Genomic DNA, 14,761 nt, shown 5'->3' with positions numbered 1-14,761 from the left:
ATCTCAGGCCCTCACGTGAGAGGTAAATTAGTCTAGTTCAGCGGCAAGGCGATTGGCGCTTAGGATTGGTTTCGAACCCACTACCTCTATGTTAATATTATTTCAAGTCTTACGCCATCTTTAACTAACTGAGCTACACGGCAGGGACTAATACGTCTACGATACATACTCATGTGGTGACCACCTCTTAGGTGTTCATAACCAACTTGGTGTCACTAGAACAAAATCGTGATTTCCATTATGTAGCATCAAGAGACACGTGCCACCTTAATATGTCCACGTAAAACATAGTACCAAATTATATAAACCAGCTATGTGGCTATATATAGATTGTCCACAACACCATATATCACCATCACCTCGAACCACCGAGCCAGACAACTTTCAGTACTCGCCGACGAGCTGTCGAGCCAGCGAGCTAGCTAGCTAATTAGCCCATGGCCACCTCTGGTCAATGGTCCACTGGCCTTTGTGACTGCACCAAAGATTGCTCAAGTTGTAAGTCTAGCTACATCAAATTAATATATGAATATGTCACCACTTGTAAGTTTTATATAATGTAGGGGTATGGTACTAAACCCGGCTTACGACCTTAATTTATTATGTCTGGCTTATTTTATTATATGGACTAATACAATATTATTGGGCTGAGGAGGTTTTGTGGGGGTAACCCTAACTGGGCTAGGCCCATTAGGGTACCATGATGGTGGCCATGAGGCTCCCTATATAAGGAGGTCTCCACCTCCTTATTAAGGGTTGTTGTTCTCAATAAGAGCCACCACCATAACCATTTTTGTGTCTGTAAACAAGAGATCCTTGAGATTTCTTAGCAGTCACCTCCACACCCCCGTATTTCCATGGCAGATCTCAAGCTACCGGAGAAGAAGATGAAGTCGTGGTTCGTTTTATCTCGAACATCGAGGAACATCGTCATGGATCAGGTCAGATTCATTTCATGCTTCTTCATATAATATTTTGGAACCATGCATGCATAGGTTGCTTGACATGGTGGTGTCCATGCATTGCTTTTGGGAGAATTGCTGAGGTTGTTGACAAAGGAACCACTAGTAAGTATCTATATATTTTAATCAGGGGGGTTTGACTCAGGGCCGGTTTTGAGAAGGCGAAATTTTTATTTTTGAGCAAAAGATAGAAAAATTTTTTGGGCCTTAAGTAAAATAAACATTTTGTTGGGTTTAAACAATTTAATTTTAAGTGAGCTTACTTGGTTATGATTTGAGTTGTGTAAAATACTTTTGTATAAAAATAAACTTAAAAAATATCAAATTAATAAGATTAGAACCCACAACCTCTTGGTTAGATGTCATACATTTTTGTCATTATACCAAGCTAGTGGTATATCATTGTGTTGAAACATTGATTATACATATTTTTTTCATAAAAATAAATATATATTAAAAAATAAAATAATATTTCGGGCTTGGCGGGGCGTCGGGTCTGTGGCCGTCGACTACCCTGCCACACCTTAGGCTGGCCCTGGGTTGACTAGTTGCGGAATCAGGAGAGGGTTTGTTGACCCTCCGGTCATCGGAACTTGTTGCTTTTCTTTAGGGCGGGCTCCAAAAAAAAAATTGGGCAGGCAAAAATAAATTAGGCCTCAAGTAAAAGGATATTTTGTTGGGTTAAAACAATTTAGTTTTTGTATGGTTTTACTTGATAATAATTTGAGTTGTGTAAAAAAATTTTGTATAAAAATAGGATTAAACATGTCTCATATGATACTAGAATTCATAACCTTTTGGTTTTAGTTGAGAGTGATACCCCTTTGCCATTAGACCAAATTAATGGTTATGTAATTAAGTTTAAAATTAAATATACATATTGTATTTAATAAAATACAGGCTTCACATGGTGTTGGTCTTGTGGCCGTCGATCACCCTGCCACCCCGAAGGGCCGGCCTGCTTTTCTTACATATAAAAACTTAGTTCTCATAACAAAAATAAGAGTTGGGTCTCTTAGTTGTATTTGATAGTGTATATAACATCAAGTAAACTAAGAATTACGTCACTAAATATGGGGAGCTTGATTATGACTGCTTAGGCCCCAATCATGCAGGTGGCCGTATTTTTTTTAAGTAAAATAGTAAAATTTGTATTATATATGTATATAAAAGTTTAAAACATTAACAAACAATTAAACTCGCAAACTTTTTAACTCACTATTTCTTTAAAAAAAAAGCCCAACAATAATATAAAATGATTATTTTTAATGTTTTTTTAATGATAAAGTGTGATAGGTAAAATGTCGAATACCATACTTTATGAAATCTTGATGCTCTTAAAAATTTATTATTTGATTTATTTTGAGATCGATTAGTTTATTAGTTTTTTTATCTTTTTTAAACTTTTTCAACAGCTTGTTGCGCAAGCGGGACTCTTTATATCTTACTTGCCATGTTCACGGGATTTGAATTCTTATACACATACAAGTTTCGAACTCAATTAAGACGAGAATACTTGTTGCCCAAGCAACCTTGCAACGACTGTCTTGTCCATTGTTTTTGCAAGCCTTGTGCTCTTTGCCAGGAGTATCGTGAGCTTAAGTATCGTGGACTTAATCCGTCTTATGGTAATGCATTTCTCTTGATCCTTACATTACAAGTTTAAAATGAACGAATATAACATGTGTTACTCGTGTTTTTATGGTTGGTTTCGCGTGACATTTAGGATGGCAAGAGAATGAGTCCAAGCAGAGTCAAGGAGTCATGATGCCACCGGTTAGCCATGGAGAAATGAAACGTTAATTTCTTCCACAACCGAAAAACTTTCTCATGAAGGCTGAAAGATTTTATGATATAATAAAAATGTAAAAATAAAAGAATTTAATTGTGATATGATCTTTCAGTTGAAAAGTTTTAATTTAGTTTCGAATTTCGTTATTATTTCTCACCACTTAAAGCTATTCTGTCAACTAATAAGTATTATCGGTTACTATTGTGTTATTTACTTTATTTCGATATAAATTATCGCATATATATTTTAATTAAGACTCAAAGTTTTACTCGCCTTCAACCCAAAATTTTTTTAACGATTCATCATTCATATCACGGCCCTAACACCTAATATAGGGGGGGAGCAATTTCGTATAATAGTAACCAAGTTTCATAAGTGTTCCAATTAAGTCACTTAACTTTCATATTTTATTAAATTAAATGTTTCAACATGTTTTTGTAGCCTTTTTATTTTTTGTTTCACATAGTAAATCTTTTTATCATTTTTTTATGATGTTGAATGTCGATGCGGATTTTATTTTTTATCTTTAAATTTTAGTATAATTAACGTTTTTTTAATTATTTTTTTTTAAATTTGACTATAGATATTGCAAATTCCGATCGTCACAACTTATCCAAACATTTTTTAAACTTTGTTACTATTTTATCATATATTTCAAAAAAGAAAAAAACAATAGAATGAAGGTTCTTGTGATCTACTGATATATATTTAAATAAAAAACATGCTACGATATTATTATAATCAACACTTTTAACATGTGCAAAAGTTAATTTAGCCTTTTTTTTAGGTGACAAGTTAGTTTGAAGTATTAAATAATGTATAAATACATGAGTAGGGTTAATGTAAAAAACAATATTTTTGTGAGAAGAATAAGAATAGATCAAACCCTTGGATCTATGATTTAGTGGTTGATATTGGTAGTTTCTAAATAATTGTATTGTTTCTTGTTTACATGGTATTTAAGTGGTTTGTTTTATTTTAAAGTTTTTCTCACATTTCTCGCACAACAATTGTTTTTTATTTGAACTCTTTTCTAACTAGATATACTTTATTTATTTATTAGTCTTTCCTTTTTTGGGATGATCGGCTGATCGCTACCTTGTTTTAAATTTTGTTTTAAATATGTTAATTTGATAAATCTATTCTTTTAGGTTTAGTTCCAGTACCGTAGCTAGAAACATAACCGAAACCGACCGAATTCATTGTGCAAATATGCAATGCGTGGTGGGAAATCACTAGTTAACTTTAATTTAATACATGTCGGCGTTTATTCGGTTGAGTTTTGTTGGTAAAATATAAGTGTTGGTAAAACTCGAGTGTTGTTGATAAAATCCGAGTGTTGGTATAACTAGAAACGTTACGATAGTGAGTCGACACAAACTCTGTCAATATTGGTTATCTTTGCTGCCGTATAAACAACTTTGGTAAAAAAAGGTTACAGCAGCGAGTTAATACAAACTCGGTTAGTATTGTTTATGTTCATTATTGTATAAACAACATTTAAAAGGAAAATAAAAAAAATAAAATACACATATTTTTCAATATAATAAAAAATTCAACTTGTGCACCTACCATTCACTTTTTTTAACTCATGCTATAGTTCTAATTATAATGTGTGGATAAATACAAATAACTCATATCATGAGAAATGTAAAAAAACTAGAGTAATTATGTTAATACTATAATATTTAGTATTACACTTTATTTTTGAATGAGTAATATATTATTGTTATAATATATTATTTTTTATTACATAATTACTCTAGTTGAAAACTATAATTACACTACGTTATTTGTATGTTTAGTATGTTAATTTTATTTGTACTGGATCTCACCTAAATTATAATTATGTTAATTATAATTATGTTGGTCAGCTAATGAGGGGGGTAGGTACTAGGACAAGAAGGTGTCACACAACATCAGTTGAAGACAATAGTGATGATAATACTAAACAAGTTAAGGTTGAGGCAACTATTTATCTCCAAGGCTTTGATGTCTCCGAGTTAAAAACTCTACTTCCTTTGGTGCACCAACATCTAAATGCTAGTGAGGCAACGAAAGCTGTGTATAAACAACTTGAATCCATCTCTCTAGCACTCGGACCCGTCTATAAAGAAGTTCAAGTTGGCTGTCACACTAATGTGGGTGCTTGTTATCTACTTTCCCGCCCCGTTTTTTAAACGAGAAAACATTGTAGAATAGTAATCAAGTTTCAAATTTGAAACGTGGTTAATATTCTAAAATGTTTCCTTTGGTCTATTGACTTATATTAATTCTAATTTAAGAAATTCCATATATTGATACCAACTTTCATCCTATTGGCCTTTACTAAAAATTTTCTTAACGGGAACTAACCTGGTTAGTTTTGGGGCAAATTATGTCATTTCTTCAAGTTAAGGGGGACAAATGAAAAATGTAATTAAACTTAAAAACTCATCGCCCCCACCCTCGCCACCTGCTTATGAAGGGAGAGATTAAAAAATTATATATATATATTATTAATTAATATATAGTTATGAAAAAATAAATAAATAATACATATTATATAAAGTTGTATTTAAAAAATATATATACAAATAATTATAAATATTTAAAAATTGATTAATAAATAGTAAACGAGCTCGAGCTTGAAATAACACTCGCAAGCCGAGCTCGAGCTTTAGAAATAGAGATAGAAGCGAGCCGAACTCGAGCTCAAGCTCTGTGTAAAATAAACGAGCCGAGATCAAGTCTAGTCAAGCTTTGGCTCGGCTCATTTACACTCCTAGTTGGAGAATTAAAATAAACTTGGGCTCTAAGAAATAGAAGTTTTGTTTTACCCCCGTTAACTTGAAGAAATGACATCTATTGCGTAAAAAATAACTGGGTTAGTCTCCGTTAGACAAAGGTCCGGTGAAGAACAATATGGTGAGAGTTGGGATTAACATAGGAAATTTCTTAAGTTGGGATTTTACCTGCCAAAAGACCGAAGTTTTTATTATTAAAATTCAATATTTCTTGTTAAATAACGCACTTTGTTTTCATCTTGTGTTATGTTATTTTATTATAGGTTAATTTCGAAGGTTATGAAGATTCTGAGGTGGAATCTTTAAGGCAGAGTGAAAGTGTTCCTCACCTTGAAAAGCCAGAGTTGCCCCGGAATGTAAAACTCTTGTATGACGTTTTCGCACGCAAAATATAGAACACTACTGCTTTGCTTTGCTTTGCTTTTGAATATGAACGGACTTGTTTTGTTGTTAGGTTGGTACTTTTGTTAATTTATTCAGCTTTTGCTTCTACTTATCTGTTTTTCTTAACGACAAATTTCTTTTAATCCTTGTTATTTGTGTGATTTGAACAAATAACCTCGTAATCACTTAGAGCAACTTTTACCCTATTTGGTTCATTTGAAAATATGAGCATTGCCCAAGTTAACACGTTTATAAGTAAAATGCATATTACCCGGATCGACCCATATATAAGGAAAGTGAACTTAACTCAACTCAACTCAGCTCAATTAAATCATACTTTGAGCTAGAGGTGTAAAAAAACCCGAACACGGAACTGGACCCGATAAAAATACCTAGAGCTGGTTTTTTATATACCAGGGTTTTTAATACCTGAACCCGTACCTGACCATACCCGTAGGGTACAAATAGGGTATGCATTTTAGTACCAAAACCCGTACCCGGAACCGGAACCGATTTGTACCCGGTAATACCCGAAAACCCGAACCGGTTCCATACCCAAACTGGGTTTTACAAATACCCGGAACCGGGTTTTTCAAATACTCGATATATACCTGATATTACCCAAAAATACCGGAAAAATTATCCTAAAAGGTGCAACCCCTTAAAAAAGCCAATATATATCCGAAAATACCCGAAACCCCCAGAAAAAACCCGAAAATACTCAGAAATAAGGTATTCAAATACCCGGTTATGTACCTGACCCGAATCCGATACATAGGGTATGGTTTTTAGAAACAATACCCGGACCCGAACCCGACCCGGGTATTGCCAATACCCATTTTTTCAATACCCGGTCATACCCGAACCCGAGTATTTGAAAAACCCGATTTATGCACCTCTACTTTGAGCAACTTTTACTCTGTTTGACCCGTATGAAAAGATGAACATTACCCAAATCAATCAATCTATAGATCACAAATGATAAGCTTTTGGTATATATTAAAGGATAAATTTGACATTATCAAAAACTTAAAAGGTCTACAAAGCCAACCTCTTGGAACTTATATCAAACCAAGGCCACATGCTACTCTTATCTTGGAACACAAACAACCATACAACTATGTTAAAACTTAAAACCATTTTGCAACCATGAACAAGGAGATTTCACATGAAACAACCCACAAACAAGATCAAATGAATCAAGACTCATCAAACCTAGGACAACCTCATGAATCATTGTACCTAGTATTACCTTATCTTCCACTTTTTGAGCTTCTTGCAATGGCTCAAACATGTACATCCTTAAACAATGCTTTGAACAATGATATCTTGCCATGGTTGAACATAGTAGTAGAACATACGCGTCCACGATCGCGTGTTACCGATGAAATTTTGATGAGGATTACGTCGAAGGCGATGGGTCGGCTTAAAAGTTTAATTCTTGTTAATTGTAGCAGGATTACAGATTATGGACTTCATAATGTTGTTTTTAATAATCCTGGTATTAACAAGGTATGCTCACTTTGACCCTATGAATATTGATTAAAAGTACCATGTTATAAATGTATAGGTGTTTTGAGTATTTTGTTTTAAAGAGATTATTATGGTTGTAAAAAGAAATTAAATATGGAAATTTTGCATTAATATAAGGGTTAAATCAACTTTTTGTAATTAAATTCATAGAAAATAGTTATTGATCTTTTAGTTTAAATATATGTTGATTTTTTATGCCGGGTAAGTTATAGTTATAGCCATGAAATAACTATAATTATTTCGTTACATCATTATAAAAAAAAAGTCTTGAAATATAAGAAATCGACATAGTGTACCTTTTTTACTTATGAGTTTTGTCGTGTACAGTTTTTTATCTTGAAAAAGTGATCTGGTTTGTTAGTTATAATTTTTTTTTGATGATATCCGAACGTAGAATCGCAAATTATCGTGTATCCAAAAGAGCTAGTGGCACAGCTTGTTGCCTGTTTGCTTTTGTTTCAATGTAAATAAATATATATCACATAAAGATCATTTTTTCTTACATTTGTATCTCAAAATCAAAGTATCGTCTAAAAACTCGAATATTTCACAGTTACACGTTCCTCAATGCACGGGCTTAACCCCGGAAGGGATTATCAAAGCAGTGATGACATTAAATCAACACAACGTCACCTTAAAGACCCTAAAGATAAGCGGTATATCCAACATCACCAAAGAACACCTTCAAACCCTCCATTCTTTGCTAAACTCGGACGATTCCTCTTCCATTGACGTTGAAATTTGCTCGAAATGTGATGAACCGAGAATGGTGTATGATTGTCCTTTGGAAACATGTGACAGAAAGCGTGCAACGGGTAGTTGTCGAGGGTGTAAATTTTGTGTTTTAAGGTGTGAAGAGTGTGGGAAATGCGTCGGATTTGGTGACGAAGACAACGAAGCGGCTTGTGAAGATATGCTATGTGAAGATTGTTGGATTAAGTTGCCAAAATGTGATTTTTGTAACAAGCCTTATTGTAACAAGCATGCTTATAAGCAATGTGCTATACCAGGGTCCTCTCATTTTATATGTGAGGTTTGTTGTATGAAGATTTTGTAAATGTAAACCAAAAGCAGCCAATTGTTACTATAGTTTCCTTTTTATCTTATTTTGTATTTGTATAATCATTCAAACATTTACAACTCTAAAAAGCTACTAGAAAACAAGTTGAATTAGCTATTTAAGATTGGTTTGTTAAAAACTCGAACGAGCTTAAATTTATATTATAGTTCATTTAGCAAGAGAGCTTGAGCCTAAGTATACCTATTAATATGCAATTTTTATTTAATACATTAAATATATGTTTACATAATAATTATTGTTATATAATATTCTGAAATAACTAAATAATATAAATAACATATATTATTTATAAAAATTATATAACTAATAAACAACATAACTTAGTCGAGAGCTTCTCTCGTTTACACCTATAGCGTATTCATGGTTGGTTCGGTCATTTTCCTAAATTAAAAAATAACAATAACATGTGTTATAACTTATAACAGATTGTTCGATTTAGACAACCGGTACCATTACATATCTTCAAAGCAGTTGAGCGAGCTACTTGCTTCGAATTTTAATGGTTTGTTCGATTGCAATGGTTTATGAACACCCTGTTTAGACAAATAGCCAAGCAAACACCCATTAATATGCAATTTTTATTTAATACATTAAATATATGTTTACATAATAATTATTGTTATATAATACTCTGAACTAACTAAATAATATGAGAAAAGATCCAATACAATAATGTCTTAACGTACACTACGTACGCGAATCCATTTTTCACGAATCGATCCATGAAATCACATCCAAACATCTCGGAATCCTCAATACATATCCAACCAATCATTGGTTCACCGAAAAAAACAGTTTTGGATGATTAATCGATCAATTTTTCACGAAGACCGTTTTGAACGTTTTCTAAGCGTTTTTTGTGAGCGCTTTCTGAGCGTTTTAGATTTTTGCCTTTGAGCGTCTCGCGTACCTACCGTACATTAAGGCATTAGCGTTCAGTAATTGCACCCCTAAATAATATAAATAATATATATTATTAATAAAAGTAATAAACAGCATAACTTAGTCGACAACTTCTCTCGTTTACACCTATAGCATATTCATGGCTGGTTCGGTCAGTTTCCTAAATTATAAAATAACAATGGCACGCGTTATAACAGAGTGCTCGATTTTGACAACCGGTTCCATTACATATTATCAAAGCAGTTGAGCGAGCTACTTGCCTAGACCATAAACCTAACCCGCTTGTTGGGGTGGAACAAAATCGGGAACTCGAGCCAATCTGTTTTTGACAAGTTACAAGTACAGCATGCTCAAATATTATATCGGATGCATTCGTTTTTGTTTCTTTACCAGTGTTCAACATAAAACGTTAATTAGAAACAAAACTACATAAAGAAAAGTCAACGGGTAGGGTTGACCCGAAACATTTTTAGCTGGTTTATTATTAGACCTGTTCAACAACTAAATACTTACCTTTCCGAATGATAAATTCGAGATGGCAGACTATCGATGATTTGAAAGTTGATCATGTTGACCACTTAACAAAGCAATAGAGTTGACTCTTTGATCAGCAGCCCAAACTCGTCTTTACCTGTTACTCAACGCGCTTTTTGAATTTTGACGATCTTATTAGTAACCGAGGCCAACAATCTTATACATCAACAACAATAATCAACAAAACAAATGCTCTGTATATCATTAAGTAGAGTAGCAATTAACAAAACAAATTTAAGCCTCATCATACATTAGAAACAAATAAAGATCCGGATAATACGACATATAAAGATATAAAAGGAACAAAATCGAAACTTTTAAACCTTACGAGCCAAAGTTCTCTGTTTGGTAGCGAACTGCACGACCTTCTCTTCAACGGGCAAACCTTTACGACGTCTAACACCATCAATTAACTTTCTTGCAGTATTTTGTAACACACTCGACCCGTCACCAAACTCTTCTTTTTCTTCCTCGGTTTTCGGTACAAAGAACGGGTCTTCTGGAAGCACTTCCCAATGACTAAGAACCAAAAGAGCACTCGAAGCACCAGAAGTCCATCTTCTTAACTCGTCTGCAAACCCGAAGCTTTCTGCAACGGGTACGTAAGCGTGAACCGTGAACAATGATGACCCTTCTTGCATTTCCTCTTTCAAGATGCGGGCCCGTCTACGTGCCAGGACGGCGTACATGGGCCCGAGATAGTCGGTTGGCGTGTTTAACTCGCAGAAATACATTCCTTCAACGATTCTCGGATTTCTTTGAAGTACAGCGGTTTTGCATGCTTCTTTGACAGCTGTCATTACCTGACCCGAAAACACACCGTATTGATCGGTTTGTGACTCGTTATCGAGAGGTGAAATGGAAGCTTCTGTTACAAATGCTAACCCGTGCATGGGTTCGTCACATAACGGGCCGGATCCGGTGGCGACTTGGAAGCCTGATAACACGCTGCTTCTGAGGCTATTGGCTTCTTCTTTTAGTGATCGGGTTTCAACACTTGTTGACTCGGTTTCTAACTCATCACTGTTTGACACAAAACCTAATCTTTCAGATACATATGGAGACCCTTTTATAAGAATATGAGAATCGTTTTCTTCGGTAGATGAATCCGGAAGAAGAAGCATGTTGGGGCCCACTTGTCTAGGCCCTAAAGCCCATATTCGTTTAAGAAGATTTTCCCATAAAAGTTTGAATCTTTCTTTATCTTTTTCTGTGTACGTGTCGGGAATTTCACTTTCTATTGCATCCCATACGCGTTTTTTAAACGAGTCAACTGGGTGTTCATCGTCTAGACTTCTTATTGCTTTACCTGCTATAATATCTTCTAAAAGATCTGAACTTTCATCCAACAGTTTAGTAAGCAAGTCGGGTAGTTTCAAAACATGCACGCGAACCGTGCACCTTCCGTTTGGTGTGGTTTTTTCAATAGCGTTAGAATTCAAAGTTAAAGATTTTAATTTATCAAACGGGTTTAAAGATTCTCCCTCAATCGTTTCTCTAAACGACACAAGAGGCGGTGAGATTTCTAAATTTACCTTTGCAAACCGCTCTTTTAAATCTTTAATACATCTTTCCAAATGAACTTCACCTGCAGCAGCAAGCACATGTTCGCCTCTAGTCGACACACTAACTTCCACAAACGGGTCGGCCCGGTTTAAAAGACGGAGCCCTTTAATAAGTGCACCCATGTCAACCGGGTCAGACGGCTCGATGGCCACTTTTAGAGTCGGTGAAACTTGAAATGTCATACTTGAAAAAGGCCAACAGTTTTTAGTTGATGATAAAGTAGCACTTTTTAATATATGCTGACTTAAACCTCTAATAGCAACAATGTTTCCAGCCCGGGCAGAGGCCACGGGTGTTAACCCTTGACCCATCATCAAATACAAAGAATGTATTTCAGCTTCTTGAATATGCTTCTGAACCGACTCTCCCGTTTTAACGGGATCATACAATGCTGATAACACAAAAACCTTCTGACCCGAATGAAGAATGCCACTAAAGATTCTAGAAAATGCAAGAAAACACTCATCAGAGTCACCATTTCTGCCTTCTGTATTATTATTCACGATTCCACCATTAACGTCTCTTTGAGGTATCATTTTCATAGGAACCGCAAACATTTTGGACACAAAAGCAACACATGGAGACTCGGGTCGTGGATCACACGCCTCAACCGATTTTCTCACAAGCTCAGCCTCTGCAAGTACTTCAGAGTTAGCATAATCATCATCAAGAATCTCTCGTTTAGGGAGTAAACGCGCCACGCGCCACGACTGTGCGGATACAGGGTCGGGCATATGTTTGATCACCATAGACAAAATAGCATCTGATAAAGGAAGCCACCTGCTCATAACAGATTGAAGAACGGCTTTCGGATCTTTATTTTGCAGCTCGCGAGGCGGAACCGACAAATTAAACGACTTGATTAACTTTTCAAGAATCGTTTTATCTCCGTTTGTATCCAATGCAGCTTCATATACTTGCCATAACGGTTCAAGCACAAGCTGAACAAACATGGGTCGGGCCTTACTTCCCGAGGGTAACCCTTTCTTTCCAACAATCATTTTCGTTTTAGGAACGTAATATCGAGGGCCCCACAATGCCTTTTGCAAAGTAGCTGAACTAGCCCCTAGCCTAGAAGCATAAAACTCAGCAAACTCACATATACCAAATCCCCAACCGTCTAATGCACAAACAAACACAACATTTCCTTTTTGTGGTTGAAACGTGTCTTCTTCATCATCATCGTCTATAAATTCCTGATATTCATCTCCAGTTTCACCAGAAGCAGGTCCAGCAAGAATCGAATCAACATCTGATAAATACTTTTCAGATTTGTACGCGCTCACGATCCCATTAACCTCATTAACAATCCTCTGAAGCCGGTTATAAGCCTCCATTGGACTCATTTTCAGTTCAACAATCAACCTATCAATCTTATTCAAAACCAAACACGGTGTAAGCTTTTCAATCCATGCCTGACGCAAAACAGCATGGGTTTGAATATGAACACCTTCAACCGCATCCACCAAAACCAAACCGCCATCGCTTAAACGTGAAGCGGTTGAAACTTCACTACAGAAATCCATGTGACCAGGTGAATCAATTAGGTTTATTGAATGACCTTTATATTGAAGAGCAATTGAAGAACTCTTCATGGTTATCGCACGTCTTTGCTCTTCATCTAAATAATCCATAAACCGAAGCCTGCCTGCTTGTTTGGGATGCAGAACACCGCCGCCTGATGAAGCGATCAGGTGATCGGCTAGGGTGGTTTTGCCATGATCAACATGAGCAAGAATGCATATGTTCCGAATCTTCCCGCAATCATAATCCATCTACAACATATACATAAGCATAAAAGCAAATCACAAACATATACATAAGAAAGTCAAGAACATATACATATACACCACTGGTTTCTCATAAACATATACATAATGAAACAAATTTAAACCAGAAGCATACAATCTAGGGCTGTAAACAAACTGTATGTTCAGCAAACTGTTCTGCGCGAAGTTCATTTATGTTCATTCATAGCGAACATGAACAAAGAATTTCGCTCAATTAACTAAATGAACGAACACGAACAAAGGCCATGTTCGTTCCACTGTGTTCGTGAACTTCGATAATGTGTTTGTTTACATCCGTTTATGTTCGTTAATGTTTGTTTATTTGTGTTTGTTTAACAAAGGGTTTTTAATATTTTCAATCACTTTTCTAATCTTATCATACAGATTTAAGCAAAATTATAAACTACAAAACAAAACTCTATACGAGTATAATGCGATTAATATTAACGTCTATTAAAATATGGGGTGAGATCCGATACAAATAAAACTAACCTGCTAAACATACAAACAACTAGTGTAATTACTGTTTTGAACTAGAGTAATTATGTTGTAAAAAATAAAAAGTGTAATAACACTTACTCGAGTTCAAATAATTACACTAGTGTTAACATAATTACACTAGTTGTACTTGTTTGTACACTTCTCACGATAAAAGTCATTTGTATTTGATCAATACACTTAACATATTATATGTATGTTAAAAAAACAGCACCAACACAAACTTCGTAACCGGACCAAACCTTTAACACTGACCATTCACGGTTAGCCAAATCACATAAAACAAAAACACTGTTTGCGTTCATTTGTGTTCGTGAACCGTTCACGAACAAGTTCATTTCCATAATAAACGAATACTAACAAAATATCCCATTCATTTAGATGTTCATAAACCTTTAGCTTGTCTAATAAAAGCTTAACGAACGAACATAAACAAGGCTGTGTTTGATTCATTTACACTTTATAAATTATAACCCTAAACATATCAATATCCTGTCAAAGCAAAAGCAAGTCTAAAACATTTTAAATACACCGAACCGAACACGACCGGAACTCGTTTTTCATTTTAGGTTTCGGTATTTTCAATGGCACCGGTACCATACCGAACCTAACCTAACACAATCGGTAAAATAATATCATTCCTAGTTTTGTATAAGCAGTATAAGCAGAAGCATATTATTAAATTTATTAATGTACTGTGTATGTATGTATATATATGTATATATATATATATATAAGCAAATTGAAATTAGCAGTTAAACATGTAGAAATTAGAAATTATAAGCGTAAATTAACGAGTTACCTAATTGATTGAATGATTGATTGATTGATTATCGAATGAATAGCCTGTGATTGAAACTGGTAATAATAATTTGAAGGAGATTAGAGGCGGTAAGAAATTAGGGTTTATGATACACAGCAAAGAGGAACAC

At 34.9% G+C, this 14,761-nt stretch overlaps 2 protein-coding genes and 1 pseudogene across 2 annotated transcripts; 2 read left to right on the top strand and 1 right to left on the bottom strand.

Annotated features, from left to right (window-relative positions):
* Nucleotides 1-261: 261 nt before the first annotated feature.
* Nucleotides 262-2,843, top strand: LOC143534807 (cell number regulator 10-like). The gene is made up of 4 exons (XM_077029210.1): nucleotides 262-498; nucleotides 996-1,067; nucleotides 2,378-2,590; nucleotides 2,689-2,843. The coding sequence occupies exons 1-4, from the start codon at nucleotides 438-440 to the stop codon at nucleotides 2,763-2,765; spliced, it is 423 nt and encodes a 140-aa protein (XP_076885325.1). The 5' UTR covers nucleotides 262-437; the 3' UTR covers nucleotides 2,766-2,843.
* Nucleotides 2,844-6,925: 4,082 nt separating this feature from the next.
* Nucleotides 6,926-8,572, top strand: LOC143534806 (F-box protein SKIP28-like). Its single transcript, XM_077029209.1, has 2 exons — nucleotides 6,926-7,436; nucleotides 8,011-8,572. The coding sequence occupies exons 1-2, from the start codon at nucleotides 7,074-7,076 to the stop codon at nucleotides 8,512-8,514; spliced, it is 867 nt and encodes a 288-aa protein (XP_076885324.1). The 5' UTR covers nucleotides 6,926-7,073; the 3' UTR covers nucleotides 8,515-8,572.
* Nucleotides 8,573-9,905: 1,333 nt separating this feature from the next.
* LOC143534823 (uncharacterized) lies at nucleotides 9,906-14,398 on the bottom strand (annotated as a pseudogene).
* Nucleotides 14,399-14,761: the final 363 nt, after the last annotated feature.

This window comes from Bidens hawaiensis, unplaced genomic scaffold, assembly GCF_021521415.1.
Source record: "Bidens hawaiensis isolate Kalapana, Puna unplaced genomic scaffold, B.hawaiensis_p1.1 tig00010344_1, whole genome shotgun sequence".
Classification (NCBI taxonomy): domain Eukaryota; kingdom Viridiplantae; phylum Streptophyta; class Magnoliopsida; order Asterales; family Asteraceae; genus Bidens; species Bidens hawaiensis.
Note: the sequence above shows the minus strand (reverse complement) of the source record. Positions and strands in the feature narration are given on the sequence as shown.